This window comes from Canariomyces notabilis (genome assembly GCF_033297395.1).
Source record: "Canariomyces notabilis strain CBS 508.74 unplaced genomic scaffold N656scaffold_3, whole genome shotgun sequence".
NCBI lineage: Eukaryota > Fungi > Ascomycota > Sordariomycetes > Sordariales > Chaetomiaceae > Canariomyces > Canariomyces notabilis.
Genome location: NW_027041825.1, coordinates 659,848 through 679,271, shown reverse-complemented (window position 1 = coordinate 679,271; position 19,424 = coordinate 659,848). Strand labels below are relative to the sequence as shown.

General features: G+C 56.0%; 7 protein-coding genes across 7 annotated transcripts; 4 read left to right on the top strand and 3 right to left on the bottom strand.

Annotated features, from left to right (window-relative positions):
- Window positions 1–23: 23 nt before the first annotated feature.
- Window positions 24–2,386, top strand: N656DRAFT_775596 (TPT-domain-containing protein). The gene is made up of 2 exons (XM_064814472.1): window positions 24–661; window positions 726–2,386. The coding sequence occupies exons 1-2, from the start codon at window positions 233–235 to the stop codon at window positions 2,088–2,090; spliced, it is 1,794 nt and encodes a 597-aa protein (XP_064673226.1). The 5' UTR covers window positions 24–232; the 3' UTR covers window positions 2,091–2,386.
- Window positions 2,387–2,440: 54 nt separating this feature from the next.
- On the bottom strand, window positions 2,441–4,168 carry N656DRAFT_703042 (uncharacterized protein; the record flags this gene model as incomplete). Its single annotated transcript, XM_064811072.1, has 3 exons — window positions 2,441–3,550; window positions 3,606–3,995; window positions 4,061–4,168. The coding sequence occupies 3 exons, from the start codon at window positions 4,166–4,168 to the stop codon at window positions 2,441–2,443; spliced, it is 1,608 nt and encodes a 535-aa protein (XP_064673225.1).
- A 322-nt stretch (window positions 4,169–4,490) lies between these two features.
- On the top strand, window positions 4,491–6,510 carry N656DRAFT_775595 (uncharacterized protein). Its single transcript, XM_064814471.1, has one exon. The coding sequence runs from the start codon at window positions 4,663–4,665 to the stop codon at window positions 6,043–6,045; it is 1,383 nt and encodes a 460-aa protein (XP_064673224.1). The 5' UTR covers window positions 4,491–4,662; the 3' UTR covers window positions 6,046–6,510.
- On the bottom strand, window positions 6,192–7,724 carry N656DRAFT_390879 (carbohydrate esterase family 1 protein). The gene is made up of 3 exons (XM_064809495.1): window positions 7,187–7,724; window positions 6,638–7,114; window positions 6,192–6,531 (listed from the first exon to the last, which is right to left on the bottom strand). The coding sequence occupies exons 1-3, from the start codon at window positions 7,297–7,299 to the stop codon at window positions 6,237–6,239; spliced, it is 885 nt and encodes a 294-aa protein (XP_064673223.1). The 5' UTR covers window positions 7,300–7,724; the 3' UTR covers window positions 6,192–6,236.
- A 1,188-nt stretch (window positions 7,725–8,912) lies between these two features.
- N656DRAFT_842486 (glycoside hydrolase family 13 protein) lies at window positions 8,913–15,007 on the bottom strand. Its single transcript, XM_064819043.1, has 19 exons — window positions 14,593–15,007; window positions 14,410–14,534; window positions 14,258–14,357; window positions 14,088–14,203; window positions 13,345–14,036; window positions 12,958–13,293; window positions 12,268–12,898; window positions 12,166–12,197; window positions 11,483–11,515; window positions 11,225–11,379; window positions 11,142–11,156; window positions 10,986–11,071; window positions 10,891–10,933; window positions 10,797–10,835; window positions 10,719–10,740; window positions 10,187–10,650; window positions 10,094–10,123; window positions 9,820–9,847; window positions 8,913–9,767 (listed from the first exon to the last, which is right to left on the bottom strand). The coding sequence occupies exons 1-19, from the start codon at window positions 14,675–14,677 to the stop codon at window positions 9,101–9,103; spliced, it is 3,699 nt and encodes a 1,232-aa protein (XP_064673222.1). The 5' UTR covers window positions 14,678–15,007; the 3' UTR covers window positions 8,913–9,100.
- Window positions 15,008–15,454: 447 nt separating this feature from the next.
- On the top strand, window positions 15,455–17,322 carry N656DRAFT_703366 (P-loop containing nucleoside triphosphate hydrolase protein; the record flags this gene model as incomplete). The annotated part of the gene is made up of 3 exons (XM_064811096.1): window positions 15,455–15,902; window positions 15,981–16,164; window positions 16,227–17,322. The coding sequence occupies 3 exons, from the start codon at window positions 15,455–15,457 to the stop codon at window positions 17,320–17,322; spliced, it is 1,728 nt and encodes a 575-aa protein (XP_064673221.1).
- Window positions 17,323–17,970: 648 nt separating this feature from the next.
- Window positions 17,971–19,323, top strand: N656DRAFT_690817 (WD40 repeat-like protein; the record flags this gene model as incomplete). The annotated part of the gene is made up of 1 exon (XM_064810647.1): window positions 17,971–19,323. A coding segment is annotated over one exon (1,353 nt), but the record flags the coding sequence as incomplete, so codon positions are not given.
- Window positions 19,324–19,424: the final 101 nt, after the last annotated feature.

Below are 19,424 nucleotides of genomic sequence, written 5' to 3'. Positions count from 1 at the left end.
ACTCTGTACTGTTACTACTGTACTCCGTATTTCACATTCAGCGTCTGAACCATTCACTCCCCGCCTGAGACGTGGTGTGCCACCGGAAATATTTCTTCTCTGGTCCAGACGGCGGAGACCTGAGGAGAAGCCATGATCACATAGCCTGGTTTACTTTCGTCCCCTGTTCTCGCCGTCACTTCCGCTCGCTCGTTCACTCGACTCTGGCGCGCATGCGCCTTGGAAGCGCGATATGCCGCACTCTACATTGCACTCGGCCGGTTCCCACATACGGGCTGCGTCTCAGTCTCGCGCGCCGCCGAGCATCAACGGCAAACCAATTCCTGGATCGAACGTCATCCCGACGCACGGAGAGACGGAGAAGTTTCCCGACTTTGATGATGGGCACGTCGTTAATACCAATGGCCATGGTACAAATCAACGCTGGCAGCAAAACGGTTCCGCGTACGGCAACGGCAACGGCAACGGCTCGGTCACGCAATCGTCCGACCGTTGGCACGCCCGCCGCGACAGTCGAGTAAAATGGTCCAATTCCTCGGGCCATACGAGGAAGCCCAGCAATATCAGCACTGCAATCCACCGCATGCGCTCTGGAAGCATGAGCCAGAACGCACATGAGATCGCAGATGCGCTCCGTGCTCCCGTGTCGTGGAAACTAATTGTACGTCTCCCTGCCGGACTTGGCGATGCCATTGTCTGATGCTGACGTCGTACTCTCTCTGCAGGTGCTCTGCATTATGTGGTACTGGTCCTCGGCCTTGACCAACACATCGTCCAAAGCCATCCTCACGGCATTCGACAAACCCGCAACGTTGACACTCATCCAGTTCGGATTCGTCTCTTCCTACTGCGTCCTCTTTTCTTGGCTAGCGTCCGTCTTCCCCCGGTTAAGGGCTGCCATCCCGGCGCTCAAACACCCCATCCGATACCCCTCGCGAGAAGTCCTCCAGACGACGCTGCCACTGGCAGCCTTCCAAATCGGCGGCCATCTACTCAGCTCCAATGCCACCTCCAAAATACCCGTTTCACTCGTCCATACAATAAAGGGGTTGTCTCCCCTGTTCACCGTCCTAGCTTACCGCTTCATCTTCGATATTCGGTACCCGAAAGCGACCTACATCTCCCTCGTCCCCCTTACCCTTGGCGTTATGCTAGCCTGTTCCGGCAACCGATCGTTTGGCGGAGAGTTCTTGGGCATCCTTTATGCGCTTCTTGCCGCCATCATTTTCGTAACCCAAAACATATTCTCCAAGCGCCTTTTCAACGAGGCCGCGCGCGCCGAGCAAGAAGGGCATGTGGGGCAATCACGCAAACTGGACAAGCTCAATCTGTTGTGCTACTCGTCAGGCCTTGCATTCCTTCTCACGGGTCCCATCTGGTTCTGGTCCGAGGGCATCGACATAGTAGGCGATTTCCTCTGGGACGGGAGCGTCGACCTCAACCAGAGCCCCAACTCGCTCGACCACGGCCCCCTGATGCTCGAATACATCTTCAACGGCACCTTTCATTTCGGGCAGAACATCCTCGCCTTTGTCCTGCTATCCATGGTCTCCCCCGTCACATACTCGGTCGCGAGCCTGATCAAGCGCGTCTTTGTTATCATCATTGCCATCATCTGGTTTCGCAGCCCGACGACAAACATTCAGGCCGTCGGCATCGGTCTCACCTTCCTTGGCCTCTACCTCTACGACCGCAGCAACCACAAGAACAAGGCCGATCAGCGAGCGCGGTCCATGACCGAGACTAAGAGAAACGAGACCCTTTTGCCCCTGAGCGAAAAACACGGCGTCTCCCTGCCTATTCCCAATTTCGGAGGGCCGATCGGCACCAGTGGTAGTGCCGTGGGCGGTCAGAACGGGTCAGCCATGTTTGAAAGCCCCGTGAGCATGTCTGCCGCTGAGTCTGCGACGGGGCATGTGTACACGCAGCCGTTCTTGCCCAATTCCCACCTGAGCGATTCCAAGAAATCGGATGATGCGGGCAGGGTGGGACGTACTCGCGGGGCGAGCAACGCCGGGTGGCTGCCTCCCGGAACGAGGCAGGAGGATACCTGGCGGGCCGGGGACGTTCAGTCGGTAGCCGCGAGGTGAACGACGAGCGATGTGTTATGAGGGTGACGCGTGTTGGATTCATGATCGGTTCCGGCTTGGCTGGCATGGCTCAGCTTGACTTCGGGTTACGGTAGGTAGGACCGTTTTTAAGGGATTGACTTCACCATGTGCATGTGTTTTTCTCGCTGGCATTAGTATTCCTTCTTGGTAGACTCGGATCGGATTAGAGGGCGTCTGTGTATCATAAATCTTGAAAACCTAGGGCACCGGTGCCAGTGTTGTATGATACCAAGCATTGATAATAGACTCAGGCCGCATGCTGCCTCTTTCACAGATGACAAGATTTTTACGGGACCCGTCATACAACCAACGTGACCTCTTTCCCGGCCTCACTCGATCAACCAGTCCTCCACCTCAACACCCATACTCCTTCCCAACCCCCTAACCACCTCCCACCCAACATTAACCCTCCATTTCCCCCCGCGGTCCATCAACTCCCCACCTCCACCCACCCGAACAAGAAGCCTCAGACTCGCCAGCGTAGCGATAGCCATACCAATGTCCGCATCGGGCGCTTCATCGGTCTCCTCCTCCTCCTCGCTCCCATCTCCGCGACCACCCCAAGCCCCACCATACCTTCTATTCTGACTCTGGCCTTGACCTTGGGCCCTGTCCTCCCACTCGCCCCTAACGGCCGCGAAGATGGCGAGCATGCGCTCCAGCACAAACACGTGGGCGCCCAGCAGCTTGCGCGCTATCTTGCGATGCTTGTGTCTGCTACCGCCGCCACCGCCACCGCCACCGCCGCCGCCGCCGCCGCCGCGCCGCCGTCTACGGCCGTGGTAGTGTGTGGAAAAGAGCGCCAGGTCGTGCCGCGCCGCGTTGTGTGATGCTAGGTAGCTTGCGAGTAACAACAGGCGGGCTGTGGGTGGGAGGAGGCTGGCTAGGTCTGGATGCGGGTGGGTGTGGGGTGGTTTCTTTGCTGCTGGTATCGGTCCCGGTCCGGTTCCTGTTGCGGGCCCGTTGGGCTGCTGGTTCTGGTGGGGATGTGCCGGTTTGGTGAAGGTGCTGCTGGCGGCGGTAGAAGTGGTAGTGGTTGTGGGCGTAACTAGTACACCGGGGTTGAGGAGGCTTTCGTCTTGGAAGTGCATGCGCGCAGCTACGAGCAGCTTGGAAAACTCGCGAGCCGTGTGCGTGCCTGCCTGGATGGGCGCTGTAAAGCGCGGCCACAGGGCGGTGCAGGCATGCTGGAGTGATGGGAGCGTGCGCGAGGCGGCCCGTGCCAGGGCGTCGTGTACGGCCGAGACGAAGCGGGACCAGAGCTCGGCGGTTTCTTCGGGAGTGGTGTTGGGGAGGGGAGTGGCGGGTGGAGAGGCGGAGAGGATGGAGATGAATTCGGACTTGGTATAGGCTGGGAAGTGCAGGTGGGGTACGAAAGAGGTCCGAAGGAAGTTGGCTGGCGGAGAGGTCACAATGAAGACGGTTGTTAAGGAGGGAATCTGGGAGTGATGTCAGTGAACAATGCAGAGAACCCGGCATTGGTGGTTGACTAACGATTTCGGATAGCCTGGCGAGGGCCGGGAGGAGCGTATGAGGAGCGTCTCGCTGGCGGTCGATAGCATCAAAGACGAGCACAAAGCGGAAGTCGTCTGGCCGCGGCGTGTACTTGAGCATCTTTGAGAGCTCGACCGTTAGTTGCGATACCGACTCGCATCGTGGCGGCGCAGCACTCCATTCGAGAGCAGCGGCGACCTTGCCAACCACGGTCTCATAGAGATGCCGGGCCGTAATGCACTCAATTGAGTTTACCACGGCATGCTTCAGGCTAGGCCCGCCATTTTCAGGCTGGTTCTCGAGCCGGGACAGCAGCACGGCCGTGATGGCGCTCTTTCCAGTGGCCTCTGTGCCATAGATGACAAGATTATTGCATGGTGCAGCGCCCGGCTAATGGTCAGTTAGTGTATTGGGTTATTCTTAAACAGGTATGAAGGGCCAGTTGTTAGACTCACCCAGACGAGTGTTGCCAGGGACCGAATCTGTGTCTCTCGGCTGGGAAAGATTTGGGCGAGTGTCGTTATGATTAGCTCATCGGGGAGCGGAAGCAGAGGCGCCTTCATGGGATGGAAAGCCTGAGCTATTTTGCTTAGGCAACTTTGCGCGCTCAGGAAGTTCCGCTTCAGCAGATCTGCTACGGCTGGTTATGGTATGTTAAAGCCGTGATGTTTGGCACAGCCTCGCGCTAAGGTTTGATGTAGTTAATCCTAACGCGACGCGTGTCAGTGCGTCATGGACTCGTGGTCAATAGCCGATGCCAGCGGCCCCTTGACTCTCCTTACCTAGCATCGAGTGCACGAAAACTAATGTGTCGACGTAACAAGATAAATTACTTCGCATGTCGTATTTTTCGGTACATTGAACTCGGCTCGCGCACTTCCCCGTCTCGGTGGACATTAGGCTTTGACCGGCCTGTCATCCGAATCCACCCCACTCACAGGAGGCCTTCCGGTCGGTATCCGGGCGGCAGCTTGCCGGCTTGGCAGCATCGTCAAGAGTCGAGACGTCAACGTCCCAACCCTCCTCCACTGCCGCCTTCACATTGCAATGTGACACCATGAACGAGCCCATGTTCACCGTGATCAGGGCAGCGGCTGAGAAGCAGTACCATGCCAAACGTCCCCACCGCAAGTCCAGGACAGGATGCCGCAACTGCAAGGCCCGCAAAGTCAAGTGCGACGAAGGCCGCCCAGCCTGCCGCGCATGCACAGCACGGAGCGAGACATGCGAGTACCCGGTGCTGCCCAAGCGCGCCCTTTCTAATTCACCCGTGAGGGAGTCCCAGTCGACTGCGCTTGCACCGCCAACCAACCATGTCCTACTCGAGAAGCCACCGCTTGTAAAGGAGCCCCTGTTCTTGCCCACCGGCCGCGACGAGGTCGACATGCGACTACTATGGTTTTACACGACAAATACCTGGGCCTCGTACTCAAGCGGCGCGCTCAAGATACGCCAAGTCGACAAGGTACTTAGAGAGACCGTTGTCCAGCATGCCTTTGCCCATCCGTTCCTGATGAACTGTCTCCTGGGGCTCGCCGCCATGCACATCAACCACTGCAAGATCCGTGACCTTGGCGTCCCGGTGTCAAGGGAGTACTTCTACCGCGCAAAGGCTTTTGAGACGTACCGACATGCCCTCCAGGTCGCAGATCCGGCCACATACCCCGCCCTGCTCGCCTGCTCGCTGTTTCTCTGCGGCCTGTCGACCGACGGGTTCCGCGGCGACGACGCCAAACCGCTCTACATACTGGATTGGATCATGCTGTGGCGAGGCATCGGCACTATAGCTGACATTATCAAAGACCCCGCGCTGTTCAAGACGGACGTTGCGGCCCTTCTCTCCCGGCCAGAGGTTGACTTGGCTGCGTCGGCCCGTCATCTCCCAAACCATCTTCTCTTCATGGTCGCGTCCATCAAGCAGGGGGATCCCGAGTACCCCCTTATCCAGCCTTACTATTGCGGCCTGCAATACCTCGGCTCCCTCTACCTTGAGCTCTCAAACGGCTTCAGCCTACTGCTGTGGCTACGCATCGCTACCTTCTTGACTTATCTGCCCAGCGAGTTCGTTGATGCTGCCCGTCAACGGAAGCCGCGCGCTCTTATTATCCTCGCCCACTACCTTGTGTTTCTAAAGTTCACGGGTGACCGTGTCTGGTGGATGCAAGGCATCAGCAACAACGAAATTCCAAACATATGCAACTTTTTGGGACCGAAATGGGCATCCATGCTCCGCGTTCCTATGTCCGCTCTTCTGCTCACCGACCACAAGGAGATTGCCAAGCTGTTGCTAGAGAATCCTTGCTGGGAGCCAGCCCTAGAGAACCCAGAGAAACCCCCGTTGGCCTCTGTTTATGAGGGGATTGCGACTCGAGCGCTGACAGAGGTTAAACAAATCACTGAACAGGCCCGAGCCTACCAAGAACGGAGACTCACACCATAAGAAGACCTATAATGCAGACAATCATGAATGTAGGCCTATGGTCAGGTCTGGTTTGGTTCGCTCGCGGTCCCAAGAATCCATGGAATTTCAACGAAATCTAGTATTGGATGCAACAGCCGAGTGCTCGTCGACTGCACGATACCCACCTTCAAGCCTCGCCGGACCACCAAGCAAGCTTGCTCTCGCCATCCTTACAACCCGAACCACTGCTCGCTGGCCGTCAAGTTCGCCGGCACGCTGTGTCCGACGCCAGTCGCATAAATCCCCTGCACAAACTCGCCATAGTTGTCCGTCTGGTAGTTGCGCTCCGGATAGTTCTTCAAGCTGCTGGTTGGCGTTTGGCTAACGCCAAACACGTTCGTCCACTGCTTGATCGTCTCCTGGTAGTTTGCCGGTGCGAGGGTGCCATCGGTGCTGCCGTGCCAGATCTGCATCTTTGGCCGCGGCCCGGTGTATCCAGGGTACATGTTGCGCACCACATTGCCCCTGTTGAATCGTCATCAACTTGCCGTTCCATACCCTGGCTCGCCATCACAAGATGGCAAAAGGGAGACCACAAAGAAACAAGGGATCAATTACGGCAGGAACTCACCACTGCTCAGCACTCGCCCGACTCTGCCCGCCACTGCAGGTATTATTCCAAGCCGCCACCTGGCCAGAGCTGCTTAGAAAGCAGCCCGCCGGCACGCCGCTGTACAGACTGACGGCCGATATCAGCTCCGGGTACGTCGCGGCGAGGACGTTGCTCATCATGCCGCCGGAGCTGCCGCCCGTGACGTAGACGCGGGACCTATCGGCCTTGTACCTGTCGAGGGCGTACAGGATCATGTTGGCGATGGCCTGGCTGTCGCCGCCGCCGTTGTGGCTGAGCGACCGCCGCGACGACACGTCCCAGCAGGTCCCGCTGTTGGGCGACGACGGCCAGACCGTGATGTACCCCTTGCGGTCCGACCCCTGCCGCCAGGGGATCTTGGAGTTCTGGAAGTACGACTGCGCCGACGACTGGCACGAGTGCAGCACCACCACCAGCGGCGGGTTCGTCACCACGCGGTCGGGCACGTAGACATACCTGATAAGCGGATGAGCATTGATACTAGGAGAGGAGGGAGGGGAATTAAGGTCCAGGGGCGGATATACGAACATCTGTGCTTTGGAGGTAGCATTGTTGGGGTAGTCGACGCGGGTGAGCTGGGCCGCCAGACCACCGCCGGCGAGGAGCGCCGTCGCGCCCAGGAGGGAGGTGAAAGTGACCATCTCGATGTCTCTCTTCGCGGTTCAGCGTTCCCAGCGAGACACACGACTCGTGCTAGGATAAGCAAGCTTGGTTGGTTATAGATAAGTTTTGCCCTATTCCGGCCGTGTATGGGATACCAAACAACGGCAGCCAAGCAGCCAAGACCCGGGGTATATATGCCCATCCCACCCGTCACCTGTCGGCTTTGGGACTAGAGGTCTCCAGGTCAATATAAACCCCCTAAGCTTCACAATATCCGCTGGGCTCATAGTTTCTCTGCTTCCCCGCAGGTTGATCATGGCCTCATGACCGACTGGTGGGATAATCCCACGGTTGCCCCAGGTATAATCAAGGCAGCAGAAGCGGCTAAAGAGGCGAACATCTCGGAGGTTAATCTCTTAAAATCATACTTTGTTGAAACATCCCATTGGTCCTTCGCCTCAAACCCTATAATTGTCGCCAGAAAAAGAATCACTCGGGGCCCAGTAATGGAAGCGTAGGGCCTTGGGTCGGGGCACTCAGGCACCGGTTTCCCAATAATGCAAGTTAGGGTTATAGCAGGCAGAACAAGAACCAGTCGAAGTAGTCGTCAACAGGCGTCACCCTAAACCAGACTTGTGATCAGTACTAGTATCATCAAGTGATTCAAAGTCTAATGGAAACATTGGAAACATTCCATCCTCTTCGTAGGCACTGCTTCTAGAAAAGTGAAACGTCGGTCGTGACTGTAGGCTCGTACTATTAGTTGCTCGAACATCGGATTCCACGTAGGAAAGACGGCGACGAAGACGACGACCGTGACGTAGATGACAATTGCGACAGAGACTACAGTGCTGACGCCGACAATGACAAAGACAGCGATACCGCACATCACTGCGACGGGCGACAATGACAGGGAGCTACGAGCGCGATGGCAACGCAGCTGCAACGGCGACGGACGACAGCTACGGACGGCAGCGACGGACGACAATCGATGGGAGGCAGCAAGTTGGGAACAGGCGACGGAAATAGCGATAGCGGAAGACGATATCGGAGAACGACGATGGTGGACGACGATAGCGGACGACGACGGTGGATAACGACGGCGGGTAACGACGGTGGATGACGATGGTGGACGACGATGGTGGACGACGATGGTGGACGACGACGGGGGACGACGACGGTGACAGGCGACGGGGACAGACGACGGGGATGGACGGGGATAGACATGGACAGACACGGACAGACATGGACAGACATAGCAAAGAAACGGCGACGGCGACCGGGACCAACGGTGAGGGCGAGTGGAGGGAGTAGGGCGAGTGGAGGGAGTAGGGCGAGTGGAGGGAGTAGGGCGAGTGGAGGGAGTAGGTCGAGTGGAGGGAGTAGGTCGAGTGGAGGGAGTAGGTCGAGTGGAGGGAGTAGGTCGACTGGCACGCGGCTTGCTTGTCGGTTAGGGTGTTTGACAAAGCAGTCAACAACACGGTTCGTTGTAAGGCATGGACTTGGAACTCTCCTTCCTTCTAAAGGGATGTTTGAAAAGCAGTGTAACTGAGGTGGTCGTTGTGGGAAGGTGCTTGGGGGACCGGCCCCGGAGTAGTGCATTACTAAGAAAATGGAGAGACTGGGTCAGGGTACCTACTGGGTAACGTTAGGTGCGCATTTCAAGTGCGGGTTGATACCTTCATGGTTTAAGTCATTCAAGCAGAACGTAGACAGAGGAAATGACTTGATTGGTACACAGCTCACAAATGAAAGCTTGACTGAGCTAGGGAACTTCCCGGAACCGTTCGCTTCTATACACAGGCCGCCGGATCTTTCCTGATTTTAAACACCCCGAGATTAAGAGCTCTTTTCAAGCTCAGCCAGGATCTTCTCGCCCTTCTCCCGCGCCGACGCAAAGTCACCAACCATGTAGAAGGCACCCTCGGGCAAGTCATCGCCCTCGCCGTTGAGGATGGCCTTGAACGAGGCAATCGTGTCCTTGAGGTCGACGAGCTTACCCTCGATACCAGTGAAGACCTGAGCGACAGTGAAAGGCTGGCTCAGGAAACGCTGAATCTTACGGGCGCGCTCGACGGTAAGCTTGTCGGCTTCCGACAGTTCGTCCATACCAAGAATGGCAATGATATCCTGGAGGGACTTGTACTCCTGGAGGATCTGCTGGACACGGGTGGCAACCTCGTAGTGCTCCTGGCCGACAATGCGGGGGTCGAGCATACGGGACTTGGAGTCGAGGGGGTCGACGGCGGGGTAGATACCCAACTCGGAGATACCACGGGACAAGACGGTGGTGGCGTCCAAGTGGGCGAAGGTGGTGGCCGGGGCGGGATCCGTCAGATCGTCAGCGGGCACGTAGACGGCCTGGACGGAGGTAATCGAGCCCTTCTTGGTCGTGGTAATACGCTCCTGCATACCACCCATGTCGACGGCGAGGGTGGGTTGATAACCGACGGCAGAGGGAATGCGTCCCAGAAGGGCTGACACCTCGGAACCGGCTTGCGTGAACCTGAGTCTGTTAGTATTATCATTCCTATCCCGCTTTGCCTGAAAATACGAACCTGAAGATGTTGTCGATGAAAAGAAGCACTGTAGATTCGTTAGCATGTTCATATGAAGAGCGGAGTTGGAAAGCAGGCTAGCGAGAAAAGAGCAAAAAGAAAAAGAGAAAGAGAAAAAAGACAAAAAGAGAAAAAGAGAAAAAAGACAAAAAGATTAAAAGAAGGAAAAAGAAAGAAAAAATAAAAATCATAAAAAAAGGGGGGGGGGATCAGAAAAAACGGGAGAATCAGAAAAAAAAATTGTAAAAATTCAGAGATCATCAGGAACACGTACCGTCTTGTCCTTCTTCGTCTCTGAAGTACTCTAAAATTTAATAATTGGGTTAGTACAAGATAAAGGTCGAAAATATATAGGGACGAAGCTAACCTGCAACAGTCAAACCGGTCAAGGCAACACGGGCACGGGCTCCGGGGGGCTCGTTCATCTGGCCGAAGACCAACGCGACCTTGGACTCGCCCTCAAGCTGAATGACGGAAGTCTCCTGCATTTCATGGTACAGATCGTTACCCTCACGGGTGCGCTCGCCGACACCAGTGAAGACGGAGTAACCACCGTGGGCCTTGGCGATGTTGTTGATGAGCTCCTGGATGAACACGGTCTTGCCGACACCGGCACCACCGAAGAGACCGATCTTTCCACCACGAGCGTAAGGGGCGAGGAGATCCACGACCTTGATACCGGTAACCAGAATCTCAGCCGTTGTCGACTGGTCGATGAACTCCGGTGCCTCAGCGTGAATCGGGCGCCGCTTCTCAGACTTGATAGGTCCCCTCTCGTCGATCGGGTCACCAGTGACGTTCATGATACGGCCGAGAGTGGCAGGGCCAACACTATATATCAGGCGTCAGTAGACACCCCGTGTTCGTATGGTTTGCTCCCATGTTTCGCTTCAACTTACGGGATGGTAATGGGAGCGCCAGCTGTCAAGACAGGTCAGCCACCTCAGCTAAATTGGCAGACAGTCGTGGGCACTTACTGTCAGAAGCCTTGGCACCACGGACGAGACCCTCAGTACCTGGATAATGGCGTCAGAAACACATTGAGAGCCAGCAGATGACGCATAAACGAACCGTCCATGGCAATACATCTCACAACGTTCTCGCCGAGATGTTGCTGTCACCCAGTCAGCACGCTGAACGGGTAAATAGCGGAGGGGTTCGCGTACGGCGACCTCGAGCACGAGCTTCTGGCCATTGTTGTCGGTCTCAAGCGCGTTGAGAATGGGAGGGAGCTTGTCGGTGTCGAACTTGACTGTTCGATGCGTCAGCTGCGCGCTAACAACAGCGGCGACACAACGCCGGAAAACCACGGAGGCACTAACCATCGACGACGGCACCTGTTTCGCAGAGCGCGGTTAGCCGAGAGAACAACTTTCCAGAAGCGCAGTCACCGCGTCAAGCTTACCGATAACCTGGTAGATCTTGCCGTCACCGACGCCGGCAGTGCTGGCAAATCTGCTGAAAATCGGGGCCTTGATGTTGAGGCTAGCCGGGCGAACGGCGCGACGGGTCGCCGCCGCGAAGGAAGGACGGGCTGTCCGGGCGAAGGCGGAAATGCCGCTGCAGCGCGAGAGTTTGTTAGAAAAAAGCTTGCATCGGTTTCAATTGGTCTCAATTGGCGCATAATTCGCTCGACAAACTCGGATATTCGAAAGAAGCTTACCTCTTGAACATCTTGACGATGATTAAGGGCGGACTTTGAACGGTGGATGAGCAGTGAGGTAGGATGGCTTGGGGAAGAAAACGGGTTCGAAAATCTCTCGACGAGCTTCGGCTAGGAACTGCGGAGCTCCAGCCCAGCACGTGACTTCCAGATTGGGGAATAGTGGGCCTCACCCCAGCCTTCTGCTGCGGAAGCTGCCAACTCTGCAACAACTCTGCAACCTGAAGCCTGCAACCTCCAAAGAATGCCTGTGACGCAGTGTCTGACTTCTATGGGCCCTTGCGCTGCTTGCAATCATAACTGTCCATGTACCTCGCATCATTCTATTTTCCTTATTACAGTGTTTCTGCAACTGACATAGACTAAAGTCGGACGTACATACGGATACAGCTGTCCCAAACTCAATTCTCTTCTGCAGGGTCAGGGCGCTTCGAGTTGTGGTTGACTACTGTCGAGACGGCCCGTCGGAACGTCCCGGGATTGCGTCTTGCCAGGTTCGACGGCGACACAGCTCAACTTGAATTGATGCCAACCACCATGCAAAGCAATCGACTCAGTGTACGAAATACGCCTTTTGATGTGTCTCTACCAGTCTATAAATCTGCCTTCAAAATTGGTTCATTACAAACGGATACGTCGCTGAGAGCTTTGAAATACTGTGCTCCGACCCTCCTGCAACTCACTTCTGCGAAATACTTGACTCGAGCGCCAGAACCTGTATCACCGTCAGACCAATGGACAAAAAATGACACGAAAGGAAAAGGGATGACAGGGAGCGGACTTACGAAAGCTGTCCTGCACGGAATATAAACGTGCGTGCAGTTCTTACGGCCATTCCACTCGAGCTTCTCCGTGAAGAATCGCGTGTTTTGGTCAATGCGGTTGAACCCGCCATGCTCCTTGGTATCTGTATTCAGGACGATGCGGTACGTTCCAGGAACCTCGATGCCGATGCGGTAGTCTGTGAAGCTCTGGGTAGGGTGGAAATTGAACACAAACACCACACCGGCGCGCTCAAAGACAATCACCTTGTCGCCCTCGTGCTTGAGCGAGATGTAGGCTTGGGGCGCGTGCAGCCAGCCATACTTTTCCTCGCAGAGGTTCATGGAGCGGTCGAAGTTGTTGAGGAACTGGTAACGCAAGAGATGGTCCTCTGTAAGGTTCAGCTGGCGCCGTGCGTACCAAAACGAATTCTGATTGCCCTCTCGCGGGAAGTCAAGCCATTCGGGATGTCCGAACTCATTCCCCTCAAAGTTGAGCCAACCTTCGCCTCCGAGGCCATGCGTCAAGAGGCGGATCATCTTGTGCAGCGCCATGCCCCGGTCAATCACCGGGGTGAGGGGTCCGAGAACCGACATGTTGGTGTACAACTCGGCATCGCAGAGATGCATCATGAGCGTCTTATCTCCAACCAGTCTGCGAGCGCATTAGCGGTGGATTAGTAAGTCTAAGAGGTTCGCAGTAACGACACTTACGATTGATCGTGGCTCTCGGCATATGCAATGGTCTTTTCTCCGTGGCGACGATTAGTCAGGGTCCAGCAAATGTTGCCTATGTCCCAGTCCTCGTCTTTCAACTCCTTCAAGATCTTGATCCACATGTCGGGAATGGCCATGGCCAGCCTGTAGTCGAACCCAACACCTCCGAGTGAGAGGGGCAGGCACAGCGCAGGCATGCCGGAAACATCTTCAGCCACGGTTATGACTTCCGGATACAGTTGATGAAGCATCTCGTTGGCTAGCATGAGGTAGACGACTGCCTCCTCATCAACGCTGGCACCGAAGTACTCGTGGTATCCGCCGGAAAAGCCGCTTAGAAATGTCAGTTTCCCGTCTCAAAGAGGAATTCGTTGGAGCACTCACGTTCCAATGCCGTGATGGAGATACAGCATGCTTGTCACGCCATCGAAGCGGAACCCATCGAATTGATATTCATCCATCCAAAAGCGCAAGTTGCTGAGCAAAAATCTCATGACCTCGTGGTGACCGTAGTTGAAGAGCCTGCTGTCCCAGAGCTCATGCCTTCCCCGGCCACCCTCATGGAAGTACTGGTGGTCGGTGCCGTCAAATTGATTCAGTCCATCGAGCACATTCTTGGAGGCATGGCTGTGCACGACATCAAGCAGCACGACGAGACCCATACTGTGAGCCACATCGACGAGTTCCTTCAGGTCCTCTGGCGGACCGTACCTGCTGCTAGCAGCAAAGAAGTTGTTTACCTGGTAGCCAAAGCTGGCGTAGTATGCATGCTCCATGATGGCCATGAGCTGGATCGCGTTGTAGCCCAGACTCTTGATGCGTGGAAGCATGTTCTTGGTGAACTCCTTGTAAGTCGCGACTCTCAGCTCGGGCGAGGAGATACCGACGTGCGCCTCATAGATGCGCAGGCTTCCCGGCCTCTTGGGTCGGGAATGTTTCGGGACATATCTCTCCTCCGCTGGGGGGTTCCAAAACCGAGCGTCGTAGGCGGGGGAAACGGAGAGGTCCTGCGTGACATATTTGATCCAGGCAGGGAGCCTGTCGACCCATTCTGCCGTTGGGAGCTCGAGGGATATCTGCAGAGGAGTGTCAGACATTGTGACCCGGGGTTCGCCGACAATACGAACCTTGATCTTGGAATTGTGTGGGATTGCTGGTTTCCCATCGGCCGTTGGGGGCACCGTGATTTCAAAGACACCGAACTCGTTCTTCGTCATCGGGTTCGCCTTCCTATCCCAATTGTCTACGAGATGTAAGATAGAAGCCCAAAGCGAAGACAAGTCATGGTAGAGCTTACTGAAGTCGCCAATAAGCGAGGCCTGCACGGCATTGGGCGCCCACTCTCTGTAGACGATTGTATTATCATCCTTCACCTGCAGTCCAAAGAGCTCCGTCCCCTGAAGAGGTGAGTAGGTAATCATTGGGCGCTGATAAGGGGCTCAAACATACCTTGCTAAACTTGGCCAGTCCTCCCTCGGTCTCGTCGATTCTCTTGATCCATTCTTGGGCCTTGGCAAAGCGTCGCTTCAAGGAGTCTTGGAAGGGTGAAAGCCAAGGGTCGAGCTTCAGAACTCCTGTACCTGAGGTCAATCGCAGTACTCGGGAATGGGAGGATCTTTGAAGTAAACATACCGGTTCCGTCCCTGGGAATATCATCTCCCGCGAGCTTGCCCCCGTCCACCAGGGAATTTGACGAGTTTACAGCGATTGGGTCCATTCGAGCTAATCGGCACTTGGGTTGAATATAGAATCTTCTGTTCTTAGCGTACAATTGGAAGGGATCGGTGATCTAGAGACTACTAGAGTTTGGAAGCGTAGGTAGGAGGTGTGGCAGACACAAGCTTCGGGCTTCGGGCTGCTTGTGCTCTTCAGATAAGACCAGCTGTTGATGAGCACAGGTAATGGAGAAAGAACGCGGCAGCTAGCTGCGGGGTTATGAGGATGCTGTTTCACACTTCGTGTTGTGCACCTGGAACTGGGTTGTGTCACGTATCTTGAAGTTGGGAGCTTGTAGATGGCATACGGTCTTGCATGTGGTGCAACTGGATATGCTGCATTACATCATTCTGGGGGGCAGGTGTTGCGGTGGTCCAACCCCAATCTTCCGTCGTCGGAGCTTCAGACCCACAACAAGTCTCTAGGACTCCACAGGGCGGTAAGCCGCAGTGCTCCCCCTTGGCAGTGGAGTTGGTTAGGGGGTTCGGCTGCAATCCCCGCCCTCCCTCTGCTAAAGCACAATCTTCTTAGCCAACCTAGGCCATTGCCACTGCGCCGCACAGCGACGGCCCGGGGAAGTCCAGCCCCCTCCGCCTTCGGGTGCCCCGCGCGATGCACAATGTGACGCCGTTGCTATCCGTCTCTCAGGATTCAGGACAAATCAACCATACGAAGGCTCGCATCTTTGAGTCCGTATCTACCGGACAAGGAGCTTTTCAGGAAACTCTGCCTGATTCAGGACCACTCCTCCGAGCATGAGGTTCATCTGCACGCCGCGATGCCAGTCCTAGTGCACCCCCGAGCGCCAACATGCGCGACGACGCGGAGACTCGTACGGCTTCGGCACCCTACCTACTCGACATCAAGTGTCCTTCTCGCCGCCCCTCGCCGGTCGCAGTATTTCAACTCGGGCTTCACTACAAGCTACGATCCAAATCAGGAGACAAGCAGGGGCCCCATATTCTCCAAAGCTACCTTCGGCGTCCCGCAATTCTACCCGCGGGATTTGAAGAGGCGGGTAGATGACTACGTTGTCGGCCAGGATCGCGCAAAGAAGACGATATGTGCAGTTATTTTCAACCACTACCAGGGGCTACGGCGTCGACAGCACCACGAGATTCAGGATCAGCGGTTGCGGGAGAAGTTGCAGAGGCAGAGATACGCACAAGACCGAGACGCCTTTGAACATGCGGGCTACAACAGTAGCCCTGCGCATCCCGTGGAAGGTGGGCGGTGGCCCTCGCGTCGTGCTGCATATGCTTTCGGACCTCGGCGAAAGGCTGATGATGTTTCCTCGCCCAAAGATGAATTTCCTGGGCACCATGAATCTGTTCGGGGCACGCATGCGCCGACGGAATCGGTGTTCGAACCCCCGCGAGATGATTTTTACATACCGGAGGACTTCGCGGCGCCTCGGCATGTAAAGATAGACAAGAGCAACCTCCTCTTGATCGGACCGACTGGCGTTGGCAAGACCTACATACTAGAGTAAGTCACCCGATCTCGGAACCCAATCCTCGGCTTGCCATGCTCATTACGCCGGGATGCAGGACACTGAGCAAGAAGCTTAATGTGCCGTTTACGATAAGCGATTGCAACTCATTCACACAAGCTGGATATATCGGACAAGACGTTGAGACGTGCATCGAACGGCTCCTTATCGAGGCCAACTACGACATCAAGGCGGCCGAGCATGGAATCGTCGTGCTGGATGAATTCGACAAGATTGCCAAACGCGAGACAGTAAATGGCAGGGACGTGGGAGGCGAGGGCGTCCAGCAAGCCCTTTTGAAGCTAGTCGAGGGGACCAAGGTCACTGTGAACATCAAGGACCACCGCTCATCCCGTACAACAAGCAACCCACCAGGCAGCTACGGGCCCTCGAGCCCACAGTCGTCTCCGCCGCCAGGCAAAGTTGACCAGTACACTGTCGACACAACCAATATTCTCTTTGTCTTTTGCGGCGCCTTTGTCGGGCTGGATAAGATAGTTATGAGAAGAGTCTCCAAACCGTCAATCGGCTTCGGTTCCGAAATTCGTGGTCGTGGTTCCTCAATGTCAAGCCTCAAGGATGTCCTGCCCCCGGAGATGTACAGCCATCTCCCGCATCAGCCTGTCTTCACCGACGGCTCGTCGTCGAGCAGCAGCTTTACCCCGCTGGATCTGACTACGCCGGCCGATCTGCAAGCCTTCGGCTTCATTCCAGAGCTGATCGGGCGGCTTCACAACATCTGCGCTCTTACGCCCCTGTCCCTGGATGAACTCTACCGCATATTGACGGAGCCGAGGAACAGCCTGGTGGCGCAGTACACAGCGTTATTCGAGACGTATCCTAGTAAGTTGTTCTTCACGCGCCGAGCGCTGTACGCCATTGCCGAGCGAGCGGCCAAGAACGAGACCGGGGCGCGGGGCCTCAAGATGGAAATGGAGCGGGTACTGGCCGAGCCCATGTTTGACGCCCCTACCCCGTACGTGCTCATCACGGAGGGGTGTGTCAATGGCACTGAGAAAGCGATCTATTGGGGGAAGGACGGCAGGATGGAGCTTGAGAGGAGAATGCAGGAGGAGGACGAAAAGATGACGGGGACGGGCGAACCTGACGTTACCTTTGAGCAGTTCCGTGAGGCAGGCCTAAGCGGTGCTTGAGGGCTGAAGTTTTGACGACTTAACAACTTGATGGAGCAATCATGACAAGGGCGTTTTCGGGTAGGCGTTCATTCGGCGAGGGTTTGGGATCCGGCGCTTGGCTTGAACTACATTTCAGCGGCTTCCAAATTGGGTGTCTAGTGGTTTATTTTTATGGTTAGTATACAAGGCGGATGACATCTGGCAAACCTTTAAGTTCAAATCCGATCAGAGCAATGTCTTACATCCATCGAACATATATATGTGGCTCGTCTCGCGTTTGATAATGTGAGCCGTGGTAGACCTGATTGCATCATGGTGGGGCAGCGGCATCGGAGCGCTACGAGTTGAAAAAATGTAGGAGGGGTCAAACTCTCCAACTGGTACTCGCGGGATATCTCGAGCCTCAGACTATCACGACCTGCGGATTTCTCAGACATTCTCCCTCTCCATCTTCTCCTCACACCATTCATTGGTTTGCAAATCTAGCAATACCCGACGCTATCCCTCCTCTACTACATGCCGCTCAACAGTCCGAAAAACTGAATCCAATCGACCAGCTCCTCTCCTCCAGCCCAACCCCACCAGCATACCGCAAAATCAACCTGCCCACCGCCCGCCATCATGGCATCGCCCGTCGCAACAGCGGCCCCCGGGCAAAAATCCGCAGCAATCACCCCCCTTCCGCCTTTCCAACCAGACCTGTACCAGCGCGCCTGGTCCTCAGTCCCGCACCCGACCCTCCCGCTGCTCGCAACCGCCCACGCCAAGTCCACCACCATCTTCTCCCTCGCCACATTCACCAAACACAGCGCCCTGACAGGGGGCCACTCCCGCTCGGTGCGCGCCGTCGCCTGGCAGCCCTCGTCCGGCAGGAATGTGCATAGGCTTAGGTTGGTCACGGGCAGCTTTGATGCCACCGCCGGTATGTGGAGTTATGGCTATGGGGACTCGGATGGGTATGAGGCCGAAAGGGAGGAGGGTGCGGATGGGGAGGGGTTGGAGAGGGAAGTTAGGTTGAAGGATGATCATGACGATGAGGATGGTGATGATGGTGATAATGCGGGGGACAAGGAGTGGGAGTTTAACCTTGTTTTGGAAGGGCATGAGAACGAGGTGAAGGGGCTGGCGTTTTCCCCAAGCGGGCAGTTCCTCGCTACGTGCAGCAGGGATAAGTCGGTTTGGATATGGGAGGATGTTGGCAACCCTGGTGGTGGTGGCGAGGGAGAGGACGACGACGATGGGGAATGGGAGACTGTGGCAGTGCTGAACGAGCACGACGGCGATGTCAAAGCCGTCGCGTGGTGTCCTGACCTGCCCGGCGCAAAGGCCAGGCGGCATAACTACAGTTCTGATGTCCTGGCTAGTGCCAGTTATGATAATACCGTGCGGATATGGCGGGAGGATGCCGATGGAGAATGGGTCTGTGTTGCCGTGCTGGAGGGGCATGAGGGGACCGTTTGGGGCCTGCAATGGGAGGGACGGGAGAGGAAGGGCGGCGCGTTTCCCAGGTTGCTGACCTTCTCGGCGGATGGGACGATAAGGATCTGGACGCTAAAGGAGGAACCTGAGGAGGAAGAGGAGGGAAAGGAGCAAGGCGGGGATAATCCGTTCAAGTCTGGCTTTGCTGGGATTCCGAATACCATGCGACGGTCCATCAGGGAGGAGTGGGTTTGCACAGCAGTGCTGCCTAAGGTGCATACGAGGGATGTCTACTCCGCCTCTTGGAGTGCCGAAACAGGGATGGTGGCCAGCACTGGAAGTGATGGGGTCATTGCGCTCTATGCTGAGGACGATGAGGGGACCGAGCTTGCATCCGTGTCGGGAGCGGCAAACGGTACTTCCAATTCGACAAGCAGCTGGCGAGTGCTGGGTACCGTTCCCAATGCACACGGTCCGTATGAGATCAACCACATCACATGGTGTAAGCGGTTTGATCAAGGGACGGAGCGGAAGGGCGAGGAGGAGATGTTAGTCACCACAGGCGACGATGGTGTCGTCAGGCCCTGGCAGGTTAGGATACTGTCATGACACTGGAATTGGAAAGCTAGAGAAAGAGCATGTTACCAGCGTTGCGGCGCTGATGGCACCGTTCCTTGTCTCGCAAGGAGCTCCGCTCTATC

Excerpts from the sequence above, each read along its gene's own strand:
- N656DRAFT_775595 (XM_064814471.1), top strand. The coding sequence starts at position 4,663 with ATGAACGAGCCCATGTTCACCGTGATCAGGGCAGCGGCTGAGAAGCAG.
- N656DRAFT_390879 (XM_064809495.1), bottom strand. The coding sequence starts at position 7,299 with ATGGTCACTTTCACCTCCCTCCTGGGCGCGACGGCGCTCCTCGCCGGC. Across the intron at positions 7,115-7,186 it reads GCTACCTCCAAAGCACAGAT|GTATGTCTACGTGCCCGACC; the intron begins GTTCGTATATCC and ends TCCGCTTATCAG. Across the intron at positions 6,532-6,637 it reads CGGGCGAGTGCTGAGCAGTG|GGGCAATGTGGTGCGCAACA; the intron begins GTGAGTTCCTGC and ends ACGATTCAACAG.
- N656DRAFT_842486 (XM_064819043.1), bottom strand. The coding sequence starts at position 14,677 with ATGGACCCAATCGCTGTAAACTCGTCAAATTCCCTGGTGGACGGGGGC. Across the intron at positions 14,204-14,257 it reads CTCGCTTATTGGCGACTTCA|ACAATTGGGATAGGAAGGCG; the intron begins GTAAGCTCTACC and ends TACATCTCGTAG. Across the intron at positions 10,741-10,796 it reads TGGTGCCAAGGCTTCTGACA|CTGGCGCTCCCATTACCATC; the intron begins GTAAGTGCCCAC and ends CTGTCTTGACAG.
- N656DRAFT_775596 (XM_064814472.1), top strand. The coding sequence starts at position 233 with ATGCCGCACTCTACATTGCACTCGGCCGGTTCCCACATACGGGCTGCG. Across the intron at positions 662-725 it reads CCGTGTCGTGGAAACTAATT|GTGCTCTGCATTATGTGGTA; the intron begins GTACGTCTCCCT and ends CTCTCTCTGCAG.